The sequence below is a fragment of the Capra hircus genome, chromosome 13, assembly GCF_001704415.2.
Source record: "Capra hircus breed San Clemente chromosome 13, ASM170441v1, whole genome shotgun sequence".
In the NCBI taxonomy this organism is placed as follows: Eukaryota; Metazoa; Chordata; class Mammalia; order Artiodactyla; family Bovidae; genus Capra; species Capra hircus.
Genome location: NC_030820.1, coordinates 32,467,372 through 32,495,351, shown reverse-complemented (window position 1 = coordinate 32,495,351; position 27,980 = coordinate 32,467,372). Strand labels below are relative to the sequence as shown.

At 38.7% G+C, this 27,980-nt stretch overlaps 1 protein-coding gene across 3 annotated transcripts in view; it reads right to left on the bottom strand.

Moving 5' to 3' along the window:
- The window catches only part of EPC1 (enhancer of polycomb homolog 1), a 96,877-nt gene extending 69,448 nt beyond the window's left edge, over positions 1-27,429 (bottom strand). Inside the window, exon 1 of one of the 3 annotated variants that reach the window (XM_018057165.1) lies at positions 27,091-27,429. In XM_018057165.1, the coding sequence (XP_017912654.1) occupies positions 27,091-27,093 (3 nt within the window). In that variant the 5' untranslated portion in view covers positions 27,094-27,429. The remainder of the gene's footprint in view (positions 1-27,090) is intronic. The other 2 variants (XM_018057167.1, XM_018057169.1) reach the window with 2 other exon arrangements.

Sequence of the window (27,980 nt, the reverse complement as noted above, 5' to 3'; positions counted from 1 at the left end):
GAATGCTGCTACTAAGAGTCTGCAGGCTGCAACTAAAGATCCCGTGTGCCATAACTATGGCCCAGTAGAGCCAAATAAATAGATAGATATTAAAAACAATCACAGCCTATAGATAACATTTTCTATATCCTGCAATAGATCCCCTGGAGAAGGAAATGGCAACTCACTCCAGTATTTTTGCCTGGGAAATTTGTGAACAGAAGAGCCTGACAGGCTATATAGGGTCACAAAGAGTTGGACACGACTTAGCAACTAAACAACAACACAAACAATAATGGGCACTATACAACTAAGTTCCTTGTTCAATAGAAATTCTAGACTCACACTTCATGGAGGGTCCAGAGAGATCCTTAAAAATTAAGCTTGCCTTTTGCAGGTGGTCTGCCTGCCGGGAGACATTTTCTTTCTGCCACTGTTCCCCATTCAGCTCAATGCCCTGGATTTCTGACTTGCAGATCTTACTTGGTTCCCAAAGACCCATAGATTGCAGTCCCAAACCTCTTAAATTCAGTTCACCACCCTCCCTCCTATGGAGCAGGGAGTGTGGCAGTAAAGGCTCCAGTTTAATTTTCCTCAGCATCCTTTATCCAACCAAAAAGTCACCTGCAAGAATGACTAATCCTGCCCGGCCTTTCACTTTTTCTATTCCCAGCTAAAATTTCCTTTTTTCCCTTAAGTATCTCCAATGACAGTGATACGAAATTCTCCATCTTCCAAAAGATACATACTGCTAACATGAAGCTATATATATGAACCTTTACCCACAGGGAAACTTTGCGCTGGGAAGGAATTTGCAGTATTTAATACAGTTTTGGATTGATGCCACAAATATTTATTACACAACTAGGCAACACACAGTACCATCATTGCAGAGGCTATAAATACAATACTGATAAAGCGATGTCCACTTAACAAAATGATCAGGACCAGGCTGATAGTGACATGTAGTGCTCTGGGAGTTCAGAAGGAAAGCAGTCTAGGTGTGTTGATCAGACATTATGGGAAAAACAGCACATTATTTGGTTCTGAAGGATGACTACTATTCCAACTGGTAATGGGAATGAAATGGTAGAAGAAAAGGTCTTCATAGAAGAGGGCAACTCTATGGACAGAAAATGGGGAGGAGGCAACCAGCAGGCATGTGTGAAGATGAGAAGGTTGACTTGGCCAGGGTTCAGGAGGAGATGACAACAACCCAGATGTGAGATAAAACTGTCAAGAACTTGGGCAGAAGGAGTAGGAGTAGAAAGGACAGGGACGTATTTTAATGGCAATAATAATCACATACTATCATCACCTTGAAACTTGATTCATTTCGATTGGTTTAGAAGCATAGAACGTCTGGGACTTCCCTGGTGATCCAGTGGCTAAGACTCCATGCTCCCAAAGCAGGGGCCCTGCGTTTGATCCCTGGTTGGGGAACTAGATCCCACATGTTGCAACTAAAGGTCCTGTGCACCGTAACTAAGACCCAGAGCAGCCAAGTAAATAAATGAAAGTATTTTTAAAAAAACACAAAACAAATACAGAACACCTGCTTAAACAACAATCGAGAATGTGTCAAGTGCTATACTGACGCTGTACTTTGCTGTATACAAGAAACCTGAAATACAGCTCCTTTTATTACTTTACACCCAATATGAGCCCAAGTCTTAGTATTTCTTTGAAACTGCATCTAGGATTTGCACCCTCATTTCCATTCCCATTGTTTTCACCATCATCTCAGCTCTCATCACTTCCCACCTAGAAACAACCTTCAGTCCAACTTCTCCCTCAGTCACTCATTCCTTCAGTAAGCCTTGGTGAAGCTTCTACTTCATAGGAATCTGCGCTGTACTCTCCGACCATTCCCTGGTGGGGATCAGCAGTGGCTGGTGGAGGCCTTGGTCCCTGGGGCTGTGTAGATACAATACACAGCACACAGCTGTGCACACTACAGACCTCCCTTCAGGGATTCGCAGTACCCTGCATGCATGCGTGCTCTGTCGTCCAACTCTTTGCAACCTATGGACTGTAGCCTGCCAGGCTCCTCTGTCCATGGGATTCTCCAGGCAAGAATACTGGAGTGGGTTGCTGTGCCCTCCTCCAGGGGATCTTCCCTACCCAGGAACTGAACCCATATCTCCTGCGTCTTCGGCATTGTAGAATGCATTCTCCCTTCTTCTGCATTGTAGGCAGGTTCTTTACTCACTGAGCTACCTGGGAAGCCCTTGAAGTGCCCTGCATGCCCCCAAATCAGGGTGGTTAAAACCCCACTTCCGCCTGTGTCCTCCCTTCTCCAAGTCATTTATTCATCTTGCTCATTAGACAAAGCCATTTGGTGGGGGGGCATGGTTGCTGAGGCCTCATAATTTTGCCTCACTCTCCAACATTATTTCTCCTTAACGCTTAGACAAACAAGCTCTTCACTCTGGCTGGTTCGTCTCATCACCATCTTTAGAAATCAGCCAAGTCTTTCCTGCCTCCAGATTTTTCTTTATTCCTTTCTCTCTCTTCTCCCCGTCCAGCTTCAGACCATCTGCTTCTAGCTACTGAAACGCTACTTCACAGGAATGTTTTGAAGATTAAATAAAACAACCCATGTCAAACATTTATATGGTCTCTGGCCCACAGTAAACATTCAATAGATGTTATCATCCTTCAAAATCCGACTCAGAGATCACCTCCTTCACGACACTTTGACAACATCACTTTTTTAGGTTCTAATTTCCTAATCTGAAGAATGAGTAAGTAGTTAATTCAAAATCATTCTTAAGTCTATGTCAATCTTTCTCATCTCTGAACTTATATCGTTCAATCAGTAAGAACAGTAACTACCATTTATTGAACATTTACTATGTGTCAGGCCGTGCAAAAGTACATTTTAAATACGTCATCTCCCTTAATTCTCAGTATCTATGAAGTGCATCCTGTTAGAAAGTTTGCATGTCCTGGCTATGGTTACAAAGCTGGTGAGAGGTAATGCTGAGTCCAGAATCTCTGGGTTCTGATTCCACACTGGAGCCTCAGAAACCAGATTAACTGAAGAGTGAGCTTGGGTCAGCAGAGAGAAAGAAAGGATGTGTGTGTGTGTGTGTGTGTGTGTGTGTGTGTGTGTGTGTGTGGCTTTTCAGGTCATCACTTTTGTTGTTCTTGAAGATGAGAAAGATGTGGGTATGTTTGTTTGTTGACAGCAAAGAATCATGTAAATAGATTAACTTTAGCATGGTCTTCCTCTGAGACAGGAGGGAAGGAAGGCAAGAATGGATAGTAATCCAATGAGGTTAAATTCTCATTGATGGGACAGTAAGATTAAAAAAAAAATCGTGATTTCAGTTTGCAAGCTGGAGTCCAGATTCTTCTTCCTTTCAAGCATTCAACAAATCTTTTCTGGATGTTTACTGAGAGCTAGACAGAGCTGAGAGCTAAGAATAACGTAAGATACTGTGTATTTACTTTGGGAAATATGAAATTAATTTCTTTAAGATGTGTAATGCACAATGCTCTCAACATTAAAAATGATACAGTGCTTTAATTGAGAGCACTGTGCCAAAGGACTAAAAACATTTTCACCTGCAATAATCATTTTCCTTCCCTTTCTTTTTATTTCATAATAAGCTATATAAAGAAATGGCATCAAGTAATTCTTCCAACATAACATTTAGGAAAATAAAAAAGAGAAGCCTTTTATGATGTGCTGTATGTTGGAAAGCAAATGTTGCAATTAAACAGCAGCATTTTTAATAGGTTGTCACAGGAACAATATCTGAATGGCTGATTTCTCTACAGAATTGATTTATGCATGAAATTCTCTATATAATATTTAAGAACAATGTCTTGTAGAAAATAGGATAGTTCAGAATACATCCAGAAACAGTCTGCCTATGTTTTAAAAGAATAAAAGGCAAATTATTAACCCTAGCAAACTACAGCAGGACAGACTCAAAATTATTTCAGTTTAACTGTGTCTCCAATATACATGGATAAAACCAAACAAGTCTGTCTGAGAATGAATTAGAATTTTACAAAATCCACAGAATGGTTTCAGCATTTCTACTGGGGTTAGGAAAAAAAAAAAAAAGAAGACAATGAAATATGATACATCTTATTGTGTAACATAAAATCCTAAATTTATAGAAAAACTATTCCTAGCATAGCAAGGATTTTGCCAAAATTTAGACCACCATCCCAGGTCCCCTAAGTCCAATCTTTTCTTCACCATCCTAGGTGCGCAGCTGAGGAGTCCTCTATGGCAGCATTTTAACGAGGACACCACTAGATGAAGCTGGGGAGGCGGCCATTGTGTGTGTTAGTTGCCTAGTCGTGTCCAGCTCTTTGCGACCCATGGACTGTAGCCTGCCGGACTCCTATGTCCATGGAATTCTCCAGGCAAGAATACTGGAGTGGGTTGCCATTTTCTTCTCCAGGGAAATTTCCCAGTCCAGGGATTGAACCTGGATTCCTGCATTGTAGGCAGATTCTTTACTGTCTGAGCCATCAGTGGCAGGAGGCATAAATAGGAAATCATCTGGAACTTAAATAGTAATTTAGTACTTAAGAATGTCATATATATTAATTTTCTAGAAGAATAGAAGTCCATCTTAGAAAATTAGGAAATTTGAAAAAATTAAACCACATATACTAAAAAATTTTGGTAGTATTTCTCTAAACTAGATTTTGATAATTTATTGTTATGTTATTGAATCCAGTGACTGGCACTTACTGACAGACACTGTCTGTAGCCTGGGTGTGGGTCCAAGTTTGTAAAGGGCAGAAGGATAAAAATGAGAGGGAGGGGACAGGGAAACACAGGAACCTCTGTGCCTTACAGTCTTGAGCCCATAAAACATACTAGTTGAGTGTGATCAGTAAGAATATAAATGGTACATGAGGGGTGAAGGGATGAAACTTAGAGAAACGAGAAAAAACTGCTCATGAAGTAGAAATTTGTGCTGAAACATTAAGTGAAAGTTACCAGTGGGTAGTAGACAAAGAAGGATGGCCAGGGACGAGGACATTCAAGAGAGATACTGTGTGAATTCTCATTGCTCCCATGATCCAAGAAAGGAAATTACTTCTATTAATATAGTCCCCTGAAACATTAGTGAAATAAACATTTTACTTTCACTGGACGCATTCTTCCTTACCATACATTGAGTGACATTGTGTCAATTGCTTCGACAAGCACCCTGGCGCATCCAGAGAAAGGAAGGGAAAGTGAGTGATTTCAAAGCTGAGGAGTGAGGTGACAGGTGTGAAGAATGATTCATGGAGCAAGGAGAAGGGGCTGCGGACGGGAGCCCCAGGGAACACCGACGACCGAGAGACAGTGGAGGAAGGAGACCACAGGAGGTGGGAAGAAGCCAGGTGACCATTCAAGGACGGGGATCAGTGAGGAGAAACCAAAAGGATGAGGAGGTCCTTGGAGACAGAGCAACCCTGATTTCTATCAGACAGCGTGGGCAGGAAATTCACTCTGGTGAGCCGAGACAACTGTAGGAGTCACAGGCTGAGCGGTGCCTGAAACATGTTAATCATTCACCAGGCAAGTCAAGCCAGGTCAAGTTTTGAAGTGCCTTCTTGTGAGACTTTTCTACGTACTTGCTCACAGGAGAGAGAGCGCCTGGAGGGCAATAAAAAAATCAGGTTCTGGGACACATCATCAGCACCTCCCATGTTATACATTAGCAGAAAATTAATTGCATTATGTCTCCAGTCTTCACAAAATCCTGGTTTCTCCCATCTTTAAAATTGCAGAAACTAATAAACAAAAGACCAACTGGACTTAAGTGAGTTACTGACCAAGGTATATATACCACATCTAGATCTTAAAATTTATTCCGAATTAGGCTTGCCTAACACTAGACTCGGAGAAGGCAATGGCACCCCACTCCAGGACTCTTGTCTGGAAAATCCCATGGATGGAGAAGCCTGGTAGGCTGCAGTCCATGGGGTCGCTGAGGGTCGGACACGACTGAGCGACTTCACTTTAACTTTTCACTTTTGTGCATTGGAGAAGGAAATGGCAACCCACTCCTTTTGTCTGGAGAATCCCAGGGATGGGGGAGCCTGGTGGGCTGCTGTCTATGGGGTCGCACAGAGTCGGACACGACTGAAGTGACTTAGCAGCAGCAGCAGCAACACTAGACTCATCAGCCATAAACAACTCAAGGACACTGTGGTAGCACATATATTTGGACACATATTTTGACTTTAATAGATTTATTAATAGAGCCTGTTAACTTTTTTGGCGTTTTTATTCCTTCCAGTCTTTCATGGCTTTGTCTTTCACTTTCTTGTTTTATAACATTGGGATAATATTGTCCATTATCTTGTAATCCTCACTTCTCAATATAATTTGAGATAGTCCCACTTCAGTCAATATTCTTCCCAGATGTTAGCTTAGTGTTTTTCAGAAGTATGTTCCTTAAAGCACTAATCTGAGAAGTTATGTTCTGAGATGAGAGTTCCATAAAGAGTTCCATATAAAACCAGTAAGTCAGGGAAATAACTGCCTCTTTAAAATACATAGAGGCTCACAATGTACAGGCTCAAAGAAGTCTTGCAGAAATACTGATGCTTAGAACAGTATTTTCCAAAGTTTTCTCACCTTGCAACCCTTTACCAAGTACTATCAATTACTACCTTTCGTTTTATAGAAGTACACCTTGGGACTTCCCGGTGGCTCAACTGATAAGAATCCACCTGCCAATGAAGAGGACATGGGTGTGATCCCTGGTCTGGGAAGATCCTACATACCACGGAGCAACTAGGCCTGCACACCACACTCAGAGCCCATGCACCCCAGAGCCCACACTCCGCAAGAGAAGCCGCCACCATGAGAAGCCGGTGTACAAATAGAGTAGCCCCTGCTCGATGCAACTGGAGAAAACCCGTGTGCAGTAACAAAGACTCAGCGCAGCCAAAAATAAAATAAAACTTTGAAAACAGCATTAAAAGAAAACGCACACCTTGGGAAATTCTAATCTAGGCAATTCAAGGAAATAGAAGGTTTTTTTCTGATCAAGTTATTTAATTAATTACTTAGGAAGTCTGACATGAACTTTGCAAAAGCATAAAGTTCTTATAAATGTAAAAATGTATCTGTATTACCACTTCTTAAGATTTTTATCCTGCTAAAAACAGTGCAAGTAAGACAGGCACTAGAATTGTGCAGGTTGCTATACTTTGGCAATGTATTTGGTGTTTAATACTAAATTAACTGAAATGCTTAGCTACATTTCTTTCTAAAAGTTTCTCTACTAAAAAGGACATATGGAACTTTGATTCAGTTCAGTTCAGTTCAGTCCAGTCGCTCAGTCCTGTCTGACTCTTTGCCACCCCATGAATCGAAGCACGCCAGGCCTCCCTGTCCATGACCTTCAGAGATTTTTTTTTACTCTAACTTAAGCTCTTGGAACTGCAGTTTCTTCATCCATAAAATGGGACTCCTAACACAATGTATCACCTAGGTTGTTACATTGATTCAATGAAATCATTAGCAAAGAATTTAGCATGGACCTGACACAAAAGTCATGCTCATTACACATGAGCTATTTTTTTTTAAAGGATATTTTTTATTCTCTTCCTGTTAATAGATCATTTTACTTTTCTGAGCTTTATTTTTGTACACAGTATAAAACGTAACACTGATTGTAAAGGTTTCAACACTCTTGGCTAAAGAAACAAAACAAAACTAAGAAATCCTCAAATGAAACCAGAGACCAAGATATATATATATAATAATCTATGTAAACTATTATACCCATCTTCTAGAATCTTTCTGTTTTGTTTCTGTGTAGGAGTTTTGTTTCTTATGTTGAAATCTACAAGGAGCTCTACAGTACTCACCCCTCCCCCACCCCCAACACCCCCCTACCCCACCCCCCACTGACAACTGATTCACCAGGCTGTTGCCCAGTGATGGCTTAATCTCCAAATCTGGTCAGGCAAGCGCTCCAGGGGGTCAGGGCCTCTCTGTACAGGTTGCTACTGTTTCTCTCAGGGTGAGTGCTTTGTGTAAAAAGAGAGTCCAGTGATAAATAACATTTTGCATTCAAAGTAGCAACAGAGCATAGTGAGATACAGCATTAACCACTGGAGGGAACACTGGCTTCCAGGTCGAGAGATCCAGATGCTAATATCAGGCCTACCTTTTACCAGCAGCATAAATTTACAGAAATGACATAAATTTACAGAAATGATTTCATCATGGGGCCTTAAGCATCTCTTATGCTTAGTCTGGCTTCCCAGGTGGCACAGTAGTAAAGAATCCACCTGCCAGAGCAGGAGACGAAAGAGACTTGGGTTCGATCTGTGGATGGGGAAGATTTCCTGGAGGAGGAAATGGCAACCCACTCCAGTATTCTCACCTGGAGAATTAATGGACAGAGCCACAGTCAGACATGACTGAGTGATATGACATGCTTGGTCTAAAGAACACTTTTTCTCCTCCCTCTAGGCCAATATGAAGAACAAACATAGTATGGTTTAAAAAAAAAACAAACTGATAGTTGCAAAGTATATTTTTTTAATTTCCCACACAAATATACAAGGGAAGACTATATTATTTCAACTTAACCCTAGTGGTCAGGAAGGGCATACATATATTTGCTCCCACTGATACAGAAGATCCCTCAGCTGTTCAAATCATGCAGTTGATCACAGAAGATTTCATTCCTAGTCTAAGGCCCTTTAAGCACTTCCTTAAAAAGGAAATATTTAAGGCAACACCAAAATTCACCCATTTTACCTATTTTCAGTAGTCTTTTTCTTTCACCCCTTTTAATTTATCTTGCCATATTTCTTCAATTATTTAGAGAGTGTGTCTAGCACAATATAAAATTTTAGGAAATGTATGGTAAGTTTGAATTATTTTGAGATAAGCAGGAACTTTAAGAAAAATTGTTAAAAGAATGTAATAGAGTGGTTAAAAGTGCTGGCTCCAGAGTCAGACATGATTTGGGTTTGAATCTCAATTCTGCTCTTTCCTAGCTCTGTGAACTGAATAAAATTTTAACTTCTACCTCTAATACTGAGATAATACATACCTCCAGGTATTGTTGTGAATAGATAAATAAGCCACACTACCACAGTTACAGACTTCTTACCTTGGCCAGGGTGCTTTACCTGTATGCTCTCCCTTGTTCTTGTTGTTAGGCCCTGTTCATGCTCCACTCTTTCACGACCCCATGTACTATAGCCCACCAGACCACTCTGTCCATGGAACTTCCCAGTCAGGATCTCCAGGGGATCTTCCTGACCCAGGGATCAAACCCCTATCTCCTGCTTGACAGGCAGATTCTTTATCACTGAGCCACCAGGGAAGCATGATCTCACTGAATCCCTATAAAATCTTACAAGACGGCTCCAATGCCTCTCCTTATGGTGAGATTTCAAAAAGTGTTGGTTATTATTTCATCAAAAAGTCTGAGTATTCTTCTTAAAGATTAAGAAACAGTTGCCAGGTGAGGGTGGAAAATTGGTTGCCCAAGTAGGGTGACGGAGGTCCTGATTACCTTCATTTTAACCTAAACACTATCTGTTCAGTCCTCCTTTCTGTTGAACAAAAACATACAAAACCCAAATCTTAAAAAGACAGAAATACTATCTGAATAAAAGAGTGCTCCCTCTTGAATATTTTTTCTCACATGCTTCTTCACATCAGGCTTTTAGGGACACTTTTGCGTGTTTCTCCAGCATCTGCCTACCCTTCTTCCATCTTTACAGAATTCTCTTTGCCTTTATTTTCTTGGGTTGTTTCATAATCTGTGCTCACCCTTGCCCCCGCTTCAAATAACTAAACTTTCATGTTGTCCTTGAAAAACAATGGTTCCTCAGCATTATTTTTTTTAATTCTGTATAGTGGTCTTTCTTAACTCTTCATGGGAATAACAAAACAATTGTAAATATAGAGAAAACAGTCTAATTTTATGATAATATTGCATCTATTATGTGAGTTTTTAAGGTTACTTATAAAAGCAAAGAAGTTTTTAAGCTATGTTACACTTTTATAATCATCATCAATGAATTACAAAAATAATTTATGCTAAGCTATCTCATGTGTATTACATAGTTACTTATGAGCATTTTAATTTAGAAGCTGGAGGTTCTAATCCTGGCTTTGCCACCAACTAGCTGTGTGATCTTGATTTTAATCTCCCTGGACCTCAGTATTTTCAACTTTGAAAAGGACTAAGACTTAATGATCCCTTCCAACACGTCCAACTCTCAAATCTGATGATTATCTCCCCATTTCTATAGCTGGTAGGAAAAAATTGAGGATACATGAAATTTTCTAAATTGAAAAAACTAACAAAAGAAAATTAGAGATACGAGATTTTTAGGAAACGATGTCTTCAGTGTTTCCTGACTATATATTTACATAGTATAGAAGGCCCTTGAGAAGACTGAGAGCAAATAAAGTCCTAGAAGATATGCCTTACGGGGAATAATTTCAGTGAGTGGGTCAAGATGTTATACTGTGGGATTTCCCTGGTGGTCCAGTGGCTAAGACTCCACATTCCCAATGCAGGGTGCCTGGGTTCAATTCCTAGTTGGGGAACTAGATCCCACGTGCCATAGAAAAGAGTTTGTATGCTAACTCAAGATCCCGTGTGCCACAACTAAGACCCAGTTATATTATGTTATACTGTAATTAGTGATAATTGATGATTAAGCAAAAAGGATGCTTAGTATAAGTAGTCGGAGGAGGCAATGGCACCCCACTCCAGTACTCTTGCCTGGAAAATCCCATGGATGCAGGAGCCTGGTGGGCTGTAGTCCATGGGGTCGCTGACAGTCGAACACGACTGAGCGATTTCACTTTCACTCTTCCCTTTCATGCATTGGAGAAGGAAATGGCAATCCACTCCAGTGTCCTTGCCTGGAGAACCCTAGGGACAGGGGAGCCTGGTGGGCTGCTGTCTATGGGGCTGCACAGAGTCGGACACGACTGAAGCGACTTAGCAGTGTAAGTAGTCTTGCCATTGTTTTTAGTATAGTTGCTAAGTTGTAACCGACTCTTTGCCACCCCGTGGACTGTAGCCTGCCAGACTCCTCTGTCCATGGGATTTTCCAGGCAAGAATACTGGAGTGGGTTGCTATTTCCTTTTCCAGGGGATCTCCCAACCCAGGAATCAAACCCACATCTTCTACATTGGCAGGCAGGTTCTTTAGCAATGAGCCACCTGGGAAGCCCTAGTCTTGCATTGTATATTCAAATGTGAGCTGAGAAATCCACATAGCATACAAATATAAAAACTGAAATATAAAAACCATTAAAACCAAAAAATAAAGATTCATAATTAATATAAAAAAAGATACAAACTGAAACAAAAGCTAAAGCAGAAATGGTCAAAATAATTAAGTCTGGTAATCAAAGACTGTGTGGATCACAACAAACTTCTTAAAGAGATGGGAATACCAGACCACCTGACCTGCTTCTCAGAAACCTGTATGTAGGTCAAGAAGCAACAGTTAGAACAGGACATGGAACGACAGACTGGTTCCAAATCAGGAAAGGAGTAAGTCGAGACTGGAAATTATCACCCTGCTTATTTAACTTCTATGCAGAATACATCATTCGAAATGCTGGGCTGGATGAAGCTCAAGCTGGAATCAAGATTGCAGGGAGAAATATCAATAACCTCAGATATGCAGATGACACCATTCTAACGGCAGAAAGTAAATAGGAACTAAAGAGCCTCTTGATGAAGGTGAAAGAAGAGGGTGAAAAAGCTGACTTAAAATGGAACATTCATAAAAGTAAGATCATGGTATCCAGTCCCATCACTTCATGGCAAATAGATGGGGGGGGGAATGGAAAAAGTGATAGACTTTATTTTCTTGAGCTCCAAAATCACTGCCGACAGTGACTGCAGCCATGAAATTAAGACACTTGCTCCTTGGAAGAACTATGTCCAATCTAGACAGGATATTAAAAAGCAGAGACATCACTTTGCCTACAAAGATCCATATAGTGAAAGCTATAGTTTTTCCAGTAGTCATGTACAGATGTGAGAGTTGGACCATGATGTGAGAGTTGGACCATAAAAAAGGCTGAGTGCAAAAGAATTGATGTTTTTGAACTGTGGTGCTGGAGAAGAATATTGAGTCCCTTGGACACCAAGGTCAAACCAGTTCAATCCTAAATGAAATCAACCCTGACTGTTCACTGGAAAGACTGATGCTGCAGCTGAAACTCCAATACTTTGGCCACCTGATGCGAAGAGCTGACTCATTGGCAAAGACCCTGATGCTAGGAAAGATTGAGGGCTGGAGGAGAAGGGGGCAACAGAGTATGAGATGGTTGGATGGCATCACCAACTCAATAGACCTGAATTCCAGCAAACTTAAGGAAAAAGTGAAGGACAGGGAAGCCTGGTGTCCTGCAGTCCAAGAGGTCGCAAAGAGACACCACAGAGCGACTGAACAACAAAATAAAAAATCTGCAACTAGTCTAATATTCTCACTGGAAAAATGCAGACAATTTCTATGTAATAAACTAAGAAAATAACACAGTATTATTATCCAAGCATTGAGAGAAAATACCACATAGCAACAAGAAGAACAGTAATAGTAACAATTTAACCAATTTAACAATTTGAAAAGTATGATGAAAGTACCAACAGTTCCTTTAAATTTCACATCAAAAAACGAGGTTATGTGTGAGGACTTCCCTGCTGGTTCCTTGACTAAGACTCTACTCTCCCAATGCAGGGGTCCTGGTTTTCAATCCCTGGTCAGGGAACTAGATCCCATATGCTGCAGCTAAAGACCCAGGGTAGCCAAAGAAATAAATAAATAATTTTTTAAAAGATTAAAAAGAAAGGTTATGTGTGGGATGAATTGGGAAATTGGAATTGACATATCACACTATGTATAAAACGGATAACTAATGAGAACATGCTGTATATCACAGGGACCTCTACTCAGTGCTCTGTCGTGACCTAAATGGGAAGGCAATCCTAAAAAGAGGGATTAAAAAAAAAAAAAAGAGGGGCAGAAGGAGAAGAGGGCATCAGTGGATGAGATGGCTGGATGGCATCACTGATGCAATGAACATGAACGTGGGCAAACTCCGGGAGATGGTGAGGGAGAGGGAATCTGGCGTCCGTGGAGTCACAAAGAATGGGACACGACTGGGTGACTGAACAACAACATGTGTATGTATAAGTGACTCACTTTGCTGTACAGCAGAAACTAATGCAACATTGTAAAGCAACTATAATCAAAATGAAAAAAAAATAGGCTTTACATAGTATAAGTTTTTCTGACATTGTTTCATTTATTGGACCCCATCTCTGTGCAAGCATTGTATTATGAACCATGGGAGATACAAAAGAAAAGAATGCTATTGCCCTTAATGAACTTAATTCCTATAAAAGCAAATAGGGTGGTATGTCTTGTGTGTGTATTCTGGAATGTCCTGTTTTGAAAGGAACATTTAAAATAATTTTATATCATTTTATTTTCAGATTTACAAATGATTTTAATAAAATATACAGGAAATGTGTCATAAATTGACTTCACAAAGTAGTTTCTTTTCATCTCTTTTCATGATACTTAAGGACTAATTTTCAGGTTAACTATCTTAAACCAAAAGTTTATTCACCATTTCAGATTTTCCATAATAAAGTTGGAAATCAGTATTTAACAATCCTGGAATAGTCAGCCATCAATTTATGTGGCTATTCATTTAAAAACTCACACATGCTGAAGAGGATGTAGAGAAAGGGGAACCCTCCTACACTGTTGGTGGGAATGTACATTGGTGTAGCCACTGTTTGAGAACAGTATGGAGGTTTCTCAAACACCTAAAAATAGTATTACCATATGATCCAAATCCCATTCCTGGGCATATATCCGGACAAAAGTCTCATTCAAGAGAACACATGTAACCCTATGTTCATAGCAACACTATTTGCAATAGCCAGGATGTGGAAGCAACCTAAATGTCCATCAGCAGGTGAATGGATAAAGAAGATGTGGTGTGTGTGTATACAATGGAGTATTACTCAGCCGTAAAAAAGAACGAAATGCCATTTGCAATGACATAGATGCAACTAGAGATTCTCATACTAAGTAAGTCAGAAAGACAAATACCATATGCTATCACTTACACGTGGAATCTAAAATACAACAAATGAACCTATTTTTGCAATAGAAACATAGAGAACAAACTTGTGCTTGCCAAGGGGGAGTGGACTGGCAGAAGGATGAAATGAGAGTTTGGGTTTAGCAGATGTAAACTATTGTATTTAGAATGGATACATAACAACATACACTGTAAAACAGAGAACTATATTCAATATCCAATGAAAAACCATAATGGAAAAGAATATTTGAAAAATAATGTATATATATATATATGAAAATGGAATCACTTTGCTTTACAACAGAAATTAACACAACATTGTAAATCAACTATATTGTACTCCAATAAAAAATTTTGTTAAGTAATTTCTGTGGCTATTAAGGTGACAAATAAAAGGTGTTATGGCTGTACATGGAAAGCAGCATACATGACAAGGTGAGCTGAGGGAGCGAAGAGCAGCCATGAAGGACCTACCCAGGGATCACAACCTCCTAAACGCGTACGATGGACGATGAGAGGATCATGAAGGAACAGAGAGGGAATGTTCCTCCCGCAGTGTGTGAAGCAGTGTGATACCATCTTCCTCACACACTGGGGAGAGAGAGGGATTCTCTGTTGAGTGCAATGGAGCATTTGCAATGATAAATTCCAGAGCTGAAAAAGAATCTACCTGGAAATTCCAATTTTCCATTTTAGGGGAGGCCATGCCACATGGCATGTGGGATCATCGTTCCCTGACCAGGGATGGAATCCAAGCCCCTTGCACTGGTAGCACGGAATTTTAATCACTGGCCCACTGGGGAAGTCCTTCCAATTTTCCATTCTTAATATCACCAACCATCAGAATTTTAAGAAAGGTTAGTATGAGGTGAATTATGCCAGGTAAATCTTATGAAGTTTAGTGTGGTTATTCTTGAATTTAAGATATAATAGAAAAAAAATAGTTTTTAAAATAAAATTTGTATAATCATGAAAATCCAAAATTTGAAATTCCACATATTTGGCATGTAAAATAGAATGTACATTTAAATTTCTATTCCTTATTTAACTCAAATTTTATTCTCCAGATTTTCCCCACTGTTTCACTAGTTCCTTTAATGTAGTATAGCTGAACAAGTGTGCCTCCAAGAAAATGCAAAGTCTTAAAGAGTCTTATAAAGGCGTGTTTCCAATTGAAATGTATACTTAAAAAAATTATATATTGGGCTGTACCATGTCTTACTTGCAGCATGTGGGACCTAGTTCCCTGACCAGGGATTCTTCAAACCCAGGCCTCCTGCATTGGGAGCACAGAATCAATGCCGCTGGACCAGCAGGGAAGTCCCGAAATGTATACTTTTACATTTTATACAAAGTTCTGAGTTCTTCTGCATTTGAAAGGAAATAATACAGCGATTCTGTACCAGCTGAACTACAAAGGAAGCCCAAATAATATATAGACAACTGTCTATGTTTATGCTCTCAAATGAACAGCAATGTCATTCTGCCATTAGCCGGCCTGTTATTTTTCTTCTTTTCTCTTTAAATTTCTATTCATTTGGGGGAAAAGAACACTAAGTTATTATCAATAGAAGTAGCCTTATAAACTCACAGTTGTCAAGAAATAGTAAACAAGCAAATAAATTCCTTATGCACTCTTTCAGCTCTTCAGTGCCCTTATGCTGCCCCCTGCCGCCCAGCATCCACACTGCACTCAAAACTGTCCCAAACTTTCAACCTTTTTCACTATTCCCAACAAAACTTAATCTGGTTAGAGATCTATACCACTAGAGTTTTCCTCTACCAGGCTAATGGGTAAACAGATGTCTATTAACACAGATGTAGTTCCTTCCTATTTATCCCATCACCACTTCCAGGCCACTTATAAGTTTTTGAACTGATGTCTGATGGGTAATGACCAACATCCTGATTCCCAAGCCTGGGATTCCAAGTCCTCCCTGCGCTGGTTCCAAGGTACCATCAGAGGTCCCTTCCCCCACCCCCCAGCCTCTGGCCCCCGCACATCACAGCTTACTCTCTGCCCACACTGGACTTCCAGCTGGTACTCCAGTGCCACCGGCGTTTTCTCTCCTCTTTGCCCGTGTTCTCACTACTTTCTTTACTTGAATGTCTCCTCTCAATTTCTACCTGTTGAAAGCCCACCTTCCAAGCTCTGGTCAAAAATACTTGCTTCATGAAGTTTCCTCCAATTGCCAAATGCTTCACTTCCGTTCTCTCTTTAATCCTTTCAGGCTCTGTCCAATATAGTTGTTGTTTTAATGTAGTAGGAGCTCGATAAGGATTTATTTAACGAGTGAAGAGCAGTTAACAGAGGAACCTTAATTCTTGGAGCAACTAACTGACTTATAGACTTCATAAAGGACATGGGGAGGATGATGACAGCCTCTCTAATACTGCAACAACTTTATACACCAGGGTGAGGTGAATGTTTTAATTTCCATCACAGAATGTAAGGCCAGTTTTGATCCTTGAAACCAGAGGTATCTGTGAAAAAAAGAACTGAGTGCCTTTGTCGTGTCAGGCATTATTCTAGGTGCTTTAAATGCAAATCTCATAGCAGTCAGGTGGGTAGGTAATATCACTTTGATTCACAGAAGAGGAAACTGGATGTCTGGACAATTAAGTAATTGGCCGAAGGTTATAGGCATAACAAAGAGCTGATTGAGGAATTCAGATCTGTCAAAGCTGGGTATTTAGGGACTTCCCCAGTAGGGAAGTGGCGTCCAGTGGTTAAGACTCTGTGCTCCCACGGCAGGGCGCACAGGTTCAATCCCAAATTGGGGAACTAAGATCCCGCAGGCCCAATGAAAACATAAGAAATGTGTATTTAAAATGTTCCTGTGATGTCTCCAACAGAAATGTGTATGGAGAGGCTTCCAGTGAGCTATCTGGAAGTTAAAAAAAAAAAAAAAACCTGTTAAAAGAATTGCCTTAGAAATTGGGACCACATAGACAAAAGCCAAGAGAGAGATTCAGTGTCAATTAATTATCTGTTAATATCTGCAAGAGCTGATTTGTCTTACAAGGCATAATGTGAAGGACTGTAGTACTCTGCCAAGTTCAAAGGTCTCTCAAGGACAGTTATATATATTCTAAAAGATTAAGAAATGCAGAATCCAAATACTTGTCAATTGATGTGGCCACGTGTGTGGGGACCAACAATTCTAACTTGACTGAAAAAAAGGTAAAGATATGATAATATCTCAGGAAAATAGGCTTTGAGAAAACTTTTTTTTTTTTTTTTTTTTTGGATACAGTGAACATAAATAGGTTCATTATGTCACAGTGTCTCAGACAGGGATCTAATTGTGTTGTAATCAAAACCTGTGCTCATCAAGAAACTTCAGTAGACAAAAAAAATAAACTGGAGAAGGCAACACTCTAATTTTTTGGTAGGATATAACTCTTTTCTTAGTAGGTAAGAATCTTTTAACTTCATAAAGAGTTAGAATAAGTACAGAGATGTTTTTAAATCTATGTAATTGTTGTTTCACAACATTTGGAGTAAGAGGTCAGCTTAGTACACTTTTAAATAGAATTCCTTCTTATATGCAGCATTGAGACATTAAAGAGAACTTAAGAATCACCATATTTAAAAGTTAAATGTATGAGGGGCTCCCCTAGTGATCCAGCAGTTGAGAATCTGCCTTCCAATGCAGGGGACTTGGGTTTGATGCCTGGTTGGGGAACTAGGATCCCACATGCCACAGGCAACTAAGCCCATGTGCTGTAACCAAGACACAGTGTAGCCAAAATTTTAAAAATAAACTTAAAAGTTAAATTTATGAGATGGATAAGACCTTCTTAACTTCTTGAAAATGCCTGCTAAAGTACCAAAGCAAGCAATCAGATTCAGTAAAGGTAAAATGTATATAAAAAGTTGGGAGGTTTTTAATTAAATAATGCCATAAATGAGACCAAGTTTTAAAGGACCATGATATCTAAAATTTGCAAGATTTGTAAGGTAAATTTAAAAACATAAGGAAGAACTACCTTTGGGTATGTAACTTCAATACATTTCATATTATTTTTAAATAACTTGATTTCAGAATAGTCTTTCAATATACAAGACTTATTCTTGAGGGCATCAGGTAACTTATAATTGAAGAGTGGCAGCTGGACTGCTTGTCTTCCAACTGAAGCTGGTATTCATTAGGCAGTCAGCACATGTGGACAGAACTGGTTTAACTGTCCAATTATGCTTTCAGTCTGAACCTTCCTCCCTTCCTAAATGACTGTAGCTTTTGAAAGACGGAGATGAGAAGTAGCAACACTATCTACTGGTAGCCCCAGTATCTGGTGTGGTGGCTTTGTTCCATAGGGTCACTCAGCAATCCTCAACTCCAGCAGCATGTTAGAACCCCATGGAGAGTTTTTAGAAAATACTTATGCTCAGATTCCACCGAAATCAGCTAGAACCTCTGAGGATAGGGCACAGGCATTTAATTTATAAGTTTTTGGGTGATTCTAAGTGCAGCCTCTTGATGAAACTGAAAGAGGAGAGTGAAAAAGTTGGCTTAAAGCTCAACATTCAGAAAACGAAGATCATGGCATCTGGTCCCATCACTTCATGGGAAATAGATGGGGAAACAGTGGAAACAGTGTCAGACTTTATTTTTCTGGGCTCCAAAATCGCTGCAGATGGTGATTGCAGCCATGAAATTAAAAGACGCTTACTCCTCGGAAGGAAAGTTATAACCAACTTAGATAGCATATTAAAAAAGAGATATTACTTTGCCAACAAAGGTCCGTCTAGTCAAGGCTATGGTTTTCCCAATGGTTATGTATGGATGTGAGAGTTGGACTGTGAGGAAAGCTGAGCGCCGAAGAATTGATGCTTTTGAACTGGGGTGTTGGAGAAGACTCTTGAGAGTCCCTTGGACTGCAAGGAGATCCAACCAGTCCATCCTAAAGGAGACCAGTCCTGGGTGTTCATTGGAAGGACTAATGCTGAGGCTGAAACTCCAATACTTTGGCCACCTCATGCGAAGAGTTGACTCACTGGAAAAAACCTTGATGTTGGAAGGGATTGAGGGCAGGAGGAGAAGGGGACGACAGAGGATGAGATGGCTGGATGGCATCACCGACTCGATGCACATGAGTTTGGGTGAACTCCAGGAGTTGGTGATGGACAGGGAGGCCTGCTGCTGCTGCTAAGTAGCTGCAATTCATGGGGTCGCAAAGAGTCAGACACGACTGAGTGACTGAACTGAACTGAACTGAAGTGCAGACAGAGTTAAGAAGCACTGGTCCACAGTGTGAGCCTACTGTGGTCTGAAGTTCCAAGAGAATTTTCTGCGATTATCGACACTGCTATAGACTGAATGTTTATATCCCCCAGCCTCCAAATCCATACACTGAAATCCTAGCCCCAGATGTGATGGTATTTGGAGGTGGGGTTTTGAGGGGGTCATGAGGGTAGAGCCCTCATGAAAGGGATTAGCACCCTTGTAAAAGAGATCCTAGAGAGCTCCCTTACCCCATCCACGTGTGGGACACAGCTACAAACCAGGAAGTGGGCCTGCACTAGACACAGAATTTGCTGGTACCCTGATCTTGGTAAAGAATCCACCTACAATGCCGGAGACCTGTGTTTGATCCCTGAATCAGGAAGATCCCCCGGAGAAGGGAATGGCTACACACTCCAGTATTTTTGCCCGGAGAATTCCATGGACAGAGGAACCTGGTGGGCTGCAGTCCATGGGGTTGCAAAGAGTCAGACACGACTGAGCTACTAACACTTTTTACTTTCACTTGATCTTAGATTTCCTAGCTTCTAGAACTGTGAGAAATAAATTTCTGTGGTGTGTAAGCCACCCAGTTTATGGTATTCTGTTACAGCAACCTGAACAACTAAGAAGCGTTCCACAAATTAGTTGTCCAATATGGTAACCAACAGCCAGGTGTAGCTACTGAATGTTTCATTTTAATTAATTCAAATTTAAATTTACATAGCCACAAATGGCTAGTGACTGCCATCCTGGACAGCACAATTCTGGCAGATTTAGACCATTTTAAATGACCTAAGTCTATTACTACCTAGGTGCTGAGTGATGTTTTATGACATGGATGAAAACAGCCCAGACCTGCCTCTTCGAGTACTTCATTCCAGCTTCTTGATGGGGTCTCCACAGGATGAAAGGATAACTCAATGTTTATTCAGGCTTCTGAGAATGCTAAGGACATTGAATTCACTGATTTTTTTTTAACTGATTTATGTTGGAGGTTTGTTTCTTGGACTTTATACTTTAGTGAAAAATGAGCAAAAGCTTTCAGAATTAAATTTTTTAAGTCTCAAAGCAGTGAAGCAATTAAACTCTTGGCTCCTTGGTACTTGAGAGTGTTTTTCAGCTGGAGGTTGTGACCTCTGTCTTAGGAGGATGGAGAGTTTCCAGTGGATTGGGGCAGTAGCCTGAGTTTCAGAGCTAAATATAGGTCACTGGCATGATGGCCTCTTTTTCCCAGTCTCATCAAAACCATGTCCTTTTAATGAACGTGGGGCGTTAGTGGGTGGCGGGATAAAATCTTGAGAAGACCCAGCAAAATGATGAGATACAGAAGTCTTTTTCATATGTAACTTGTTACTGAGCACAACTCAGTTCTATTTTTACTTGCTTTTAAAAATAATTTGTAAATTATGGATTACTATTTTTTCAAAAAAAAAAAAAAGCTAAAAATACACACAAATTTGAGTTGCTGGAAAAATAATCTCAAATGTGATGCTCATGCTGAAACATAAGATGATTCCTCCTTCAAGTCATTGCTCTACTCTCAAGGAGGCTATCCTGACCACCTATTCAATCCTGCACATGTATTTACTCATATATTTGCCAATTATTAAATTATATCCTTTAAAGTTCGGCATATTTCAAAGCCAAAATATTTTCCATGGCAGGTACCCTCTGATTCTCTAAAGCAAAGTCTCAAAGTGTGATCCTTCAACCAGCAGCATCAGCAGCATCTGGAGGCTTCAACTTCTTAGGGCCCACCCCAGACCCACTGATCCAGGAACTCGAGGTGTGGACCCAGGTATCTGTATGTTAGGTGGTACACACTCAAGTCTGAGGTCCACTGATCTAGGCTACATTGAATCCCCCAAAAATGTCCCAGAGGGGTAAACTTCCCTATATCCCAAGGATGGAAAAGGTGGAAACATCTTGTACATAAATGTACCTTGTAAGTTATGAAATAGAAGCCAATATTCTCTTTTGACCTAGTGTTATGAATCATGAATTTACTCAGTTCAGCAAAGCTTTCCTGCATCTCTTCCCTCTCATCTTTTTTTTTTCTTTTCCTGATAGAATTGCAACTTCTTTTTTTTTTATTTTAGAAATGCAACTTCTAAAAGAATTTCTGAGCTGCTCCTGAAGAGATGATATATGGTGCATGTATCTTCAGCAAATCTGACATACAAAAATTCAGATGTGTACAACTGATAAAGTAGGTAAGCACTGCTCATGTCAAGAAAAGATTATTAGATTTATAAATTATTCACTAGAGGACTCATTTAAATAGGAATATCATACAGTTTATTTAAAATATGCCAATCTGGGGACTTCCCTGCTGGTCCACTGGCTGAAACTCTGTGCTCCCAATGCAGGAGGTCCAGTGAATCCCTGGTCAGGGAGTTAAATCTTATATGCCACAATTAGGACCTTGCACAAACAGATAAATAAATAAATAAATATTTACTATATGCCAATCTACAGAAGATAAATTTAGAAATATCCAATGTTGACAGTTAGAAGTCCAGGTTCTGATTTCAGACTTCCCAGGTTCAAACTCTGGCTTTTTCATTTACTGTAACCTGGGCCAAACCTCTCTAAGCTTAGTTTGCTCATTTATAAAATGGGTATAATAATTATTCTACCTCCAAAGTTTGTTTGAGGATTTAAGGAGCTATTTAATACAGGCAGCATTTATCCTAAAGGCTAGAACATAGAAAGCTCTCATTAAATGCTTATTTTTCTAAATTAGCAGCATCCATGACCAGTCTGGTTTCTATGAAAACAGGTTTTATCATTGAAGAATGTTTTTACAAAGCAGTTAAAGTTTACACAAAGCAAATGGGAGCTAGCCACACTGAGCACTGGAAACTAGGCAGGTATTCACCTCTTTAGGAGCTCCTCCCTAGCTAAACCAATTAGGGTAACTTCAATCTCCTAGAGACAGGGTTTAGGTATGAGCATTTCCTACAAACCTGGTCAAAGAACTGTAAGAAGAAGTTTGCTGTGGGCCTCTGGGAAAGAATTTTTTCCTTTCCAAGAAGATGCTTAAGAGAAACTCTGGAAATTGTAGTATCAGGATATGATGCTTGGAGATACCGCAGCCATCTTGGGACTATGAGGAAAGGCATTGCTGACAATATGGCAATGTAAAAGAATGGAAACTACCAAGGAACTTGATAATATTGTTGAGCTATTGAACCAGACTAGAAATGGCTTGACTCTCCATTATTAATTTAGTTGAAATAAAGTGTCCTCATTTTTTTTTTTACACAGGATCCTATATTAGTACAAAAGCAAACTATATGATATAATACATTTAGATGGTATTTTAATTGGCTGTATGATAAAATAATTTGCTGACTTCATTTCTGGAGGTCATCTTAAACCACACACAGAGAATCCTTAATGAACAGCTCCTTCCCTTTCAATTCATCTGTATATAACAGCAATCTTACTTTCCTGGCTCCATATCTGATGTGCTTCACTAATTAACCATTAACTATATGTTTAATTATATTACCTTCATAAATTAAAATACAAATGATTATTATAAAAATGTTTGTCATGTAAATATCCTTGGAATTATTTCAGACAATTAAAAAAAAGTTTTCATTCTAATGTAATCCTTTTTAACACGGAAATTGTATTTCCCTGCTTCATTTCACAATTGTTATAAACACTGACATTTATTTCATGAGAATGAGAGCAAAATGTACAAAACGAGGCTTTACACATTAAAGAAAAAAAAAGTTTCCATTAAATGGACCTCACAAGGACACACCCAAAATTCCTACTACCAGAATGATCCTCTCCTCTTCTCAAGCAAATAAGTTAATGTTTTAGTTTTCACTTTGCAGTAGTAATTTGCATTAGCTAACCATCTACTTATACAGCATCTATTAGGGCTATATCTAAAATCTGAAGGCTATTTTCCCTTCAATGTGTCCCAAATAATGGTCCTTCAATAGAAGAACAGGACACTTGTTAAACCCTATATAGTTTTTTTTTTTTTTAAAAGCTTTACCCCAGAAATATTATTTCGCCCTTATTCTCAGATGGGCACCTCCCACATCTAAGATCTTAGATTTAAGAATTTTTAAAATGTTGAACCATATTGGACTGTAAACTCCCTGAGGGCAGGAATCCTTGCCTTTTTGTCTTAATACTGTATCCCAGCATTTTAGCATAGCAGCATATAACAGGAGGAAAATGTAAAACAAACCCCTAAGTAGAAATAAATGTTGAATAAATCAAGTATAAAGGCCATTGCTTTCATCTTTTTCTTAAAGAAATCATTATCTTTGTTTTCCTTCCCTTTAGAGTTCCATTTGAGAATTGTTTCAGAAAGGTAAAAAACAAAGTCATAACACAAACATCCATATGATCTCTTGTCTTTCCCTGTCTTTTCCTTTGCAAAACATGTAATGATATGTCTGAGAAAAAGAAGAGGTAAGCACACACAAAAAGAGGGTGGAATTAGAAATAGATATAATTTCAAGTCTGTCTTCCACTTGGTTTTCAGAGAGCAAAATTTTTAGCTAATTTTCCTTCTCCTAAAAAAGTTTATTCCACGTTATATTAGATTGGTTCTGGCTAATGTTTTCAGCATTTTATGATGTCATCTTTATATCACTGTAAATGTTTCTTCTCTTTGTTACTGCATTTTTCCTAATAGGTTTGCTGACCTGAAAATTTTCCCAATCTTTAACAATACTAATGAATACAAATGAATAAATTAGGAAATTATGTGGGTTTACTACATTAAGTCTTAATAAAATGTTCAGTTTATTTCCATTATTGACCAAACTCATAATTTCAAGTTCATATTTAGGAGGTTTATTGTTTAGAATTTGATTTACAGATCTTCTGTTTCTTTGGCATCATTTATTTCTTCTTTCTGCAAACTGGTTTTTGGCCATTTCACTACTCATTGACCCCTCCCCTCCATCAGAGGGATGAAGCAGGGTGAGAAAAAATGGTAACTATATTTTAACATAGTCAATGTTGCTACTTACTACTGTCTCTGATAAAAAGGTGTGCCAGAAAAAAATAAGTGTGTAATTGTTGACTGAAATAACATTTCAAGATCAAAAAAAATTCTTTATTGTTCATGATCTAGCAACTGTTACTATGAAAAACTGAGTTAGTTCCCTACATACTACATTTAATAAATAAGATTTTTCAGGATAAAACATAGTTTATTATAATCATTCTAATCATAATCTCACTAAACCCATAAACTAAATGCCTACAAAATGTTGTCAATAAAGAAATGTCTGAAGAATCAAGAGTGAAAATGAAGCACAAGGTGGATTTAAAAATGGAGAATAATATAAAACAATGAACTGCTTTTGCCTCGCAGATTTAAACCTCCTTATTTAGTGATGTAAGAGTCACAGATAGAAGAATATCTTTGCCATAAATTATCTATGGAAGATTTTAAAAAGTGAAGACGCAACTATAATGGTTACTCATAATCAATGATGTAATAGTCGATGCTATAAGAGAACAAAGAGCATTGCATATTATGGGCTCCACAGAGTCAGCTTGTTTTTAAAAGGGGGGCTTCATTAGATAAATATTTTTAGTTTTCACAACTTCAATGCACAAAGTCACCAGCTGAATCACAGAATATTTTAGCAATAAACATATTGGGAAGCATATTTTATTCAGTAGATTAACTTCAGAGAACTAAACTCTCCAGCACAATCAGAGGGTTACAGAATATATTTACACCTGCAGTATTTCACTATAAATAATCTATAATGTCAAAACCAATCTTGATGGGAAGATTAAAATTTTACGATGAGATAAAATGTTATAGTGAATATTTTCAAATTTTTATAGCAGAGTATAAACAAAATATAGGCATCATTTATAATTATTTTTTAAGTTCAAGGAAAGGATTCAACACTGATAAGTAAATATGAGACACAAAAATCAGAAATACTATTCCTAGTCATTCTCACACATTCTTTTACTTGAAAATTTTAACGATTAGTGAAATGAGCACTTACATATTTCAAAGTGAAAAAAAAGATACTTTATAACTCCAAAAATGTTTACTCTCTAAAGAAATCATCTATTCAATCATATGAAAAGGTGGTCTAGGATACTATCTCAGTTGTTTTTGTTTTACTTAGCAAAATAATTTGTTTTACGGTACAATTGTTGATTTTTTCCCTATGTTCTTTTTCAACTAAGGACATACTTACTATCTTCATAAATATCTAAAATTTTCACAGAGACCAGTAAAAACTATGTCATATCGTAATACACATTTTTGTTCTTAGGAGGCTTTGGGCCTAAAATCCTATATTCTCTAATCAGATAACTCTTAACAAGAACAAAGATGGAAAAGATTTAACCTGCACTTAGATACATGAATACCAATATTTTAAAAGTTAAAAGCAGTTGTATCCATATTCTTAAAAAATTATCTCAATCTAAAATATTTGCTCAAGGATATACATAAATTCAACTGAAGTATCACTTCAAAATAAAACAGACAACAATGTAAGCATTGTTATATGTCAAACTCCTAGAAAATCCCCAGGAGAAACTTAGAATAGTCATTTAAGAAATCCCTAGGTTCAAAATGAAATTCAACTTTTACAACAGTCAGTGAACTAAAACTCAAAACATTTTGTTAAATAAAAGACGTTGGATGGATGATACTGTAATAGAAGAAAAATACAAAATGTTACTGAGGAAAGAAAGGGTAAACAGACAGCTTATTATTGAAAAAAATTGTGATCTCGAGATGATCAGATCAGATCAGATAAAACACAACTGCAAACTGCAAGCTTGGCCTGCTGCTCCCTGGACGGGTTATGACGACGTGTCTCTTCTCACCCATAGTTCACAGTTCACAGAAAACATTAAAACAATACAACTGAATAATTTCCTTTGACCAAATCAAACTTTCTTTAAGGAAATAAAGAGAGAAGATAATAGATCAAATGTGGCCCCACCTCTTTTTTTTTTTTCCTCCTTTTTTCTTTTAGTGAAACTGACATAAATTGTTGAGGAGAGCTACAGCGCCACCAACACAGATCAATGCAAAACAAAAAAGATCTCCCACCGTGTGCAAATAGAAAAAAAAAAAATTAGAAAAATGCCAAAAATTACAAAATGTCTCCCAAATGTACCTTTTTGGAGAAAAACAAGCAAGATCTGCAAAGATTATCTAATGAGGAGCCTCAGAGAACTACTAACATGGAATACAAGTTTAGATCTGATCAGCAAATAAAAGATCCACTATTTAGTAACAGCCATAACTTAATATAAACCCGGTTATGTCAATCTCCACCTTCATTCTACCAAGGGCAGCTTTTCTGTAGTTTGTATCTAAGCAATCCATCAAGAAAACTACAACAGGCCCATTTCACACCAAACCAAACTACATCTATAGTTTGCCTGCTAATCATTTAGTCCTGGACAAATTAGGTAATACATAATTTTTATAAAGAGGATATGCACATATTTGGCATTACCAACATTGCTGGCACAAAACAAGTCCATCTTGAGATAGCTGAGTTCCCTTTAGCTCATTGTAATTATAGTATAATTTATAAATATTTTGCTTTAATCATGAGGTTAAAATTTTTTTTTTTCTTTTGGTAAAAATTAACCAGATAAGATTAGGTGGAAATGTGCAGAGATCAAAGCTAAAGAAAAACACCAAGATTGGTTTTGTGAGAAGAAACACAATGAAAATCCTTTTTTAGCTGGCGGCTCAGTCAAAGATGTAATGGCATAAATGTTGTAAAATGACAAACTTACCATTAGTGGAGGCAAAGAAGAAGCCAGTTCTGGAAAAAGAATTGTAACAATATAAGCTGGATACTTGTGTCCCTAGAAACAACAGCCTCCAGGCAGCGTATGGGTCTTCCAACATCTTTAAAATACCTGGTAGAGAAAAAGTCAGACTTTCTTCCATTATCGGTGGCTGCATGGGGTGGCTTCCCCAGGATCTGTGGGCGTTTGGGAAAAAAATCGGAGAAATATCCACGAAGATTAAAAGCAGAGGAGGCAGCGGCAGCCAGAAGACTCTGGGGTTAACAACTTTGCGATGGCAAGCAGGCGGGCTCTGATTGGCTGGGCGGCCAGCGTCCCTACAGTCTGCACTATCCCCCACTCCCCCCGCCTCCTGCAGCTCGGAAAAAAATGCAGTGTGAGTGCCATTTTACACTGGGCTTTTAAAAACACAGCCACCCAAACGACAAAGTCTGAAGCTCGCTACCAAGTGACACTGCAAAACAATAGAGCCCACGACTGCCCGCGAGCTCGGGAAAATGCCCCTTCTGATGTCTCCAGCCACACTATTTCTTGCAATGTGTGTGTGTTTTTTTCTTTTTTAAGGACGAGCACGCTTTTCTTAAGCAGCTTGTCATTCACCAACGTCGTGGTCTCCTTTGGATACCAGTGTGGCCAGTGAAAAATGGTCCCCATCAAAACATTTTTTTTTTAAAATTGAACATCCCAAAGGTACCCAGAGAAGCCTTGCACCGAATTCACGTCGTCTCCAGGTCAGGGAGTTTTCACTCCTTGAAAAAAAAATTAGAATGGGTTAGCACTACTACTTCCTCTTGCGCAGAAAACACAAATTAAATAATTATTTTAGCGGCTACGTTACAAACAATAGACATGCGTACTTTTTTCTCCTTCTTAAA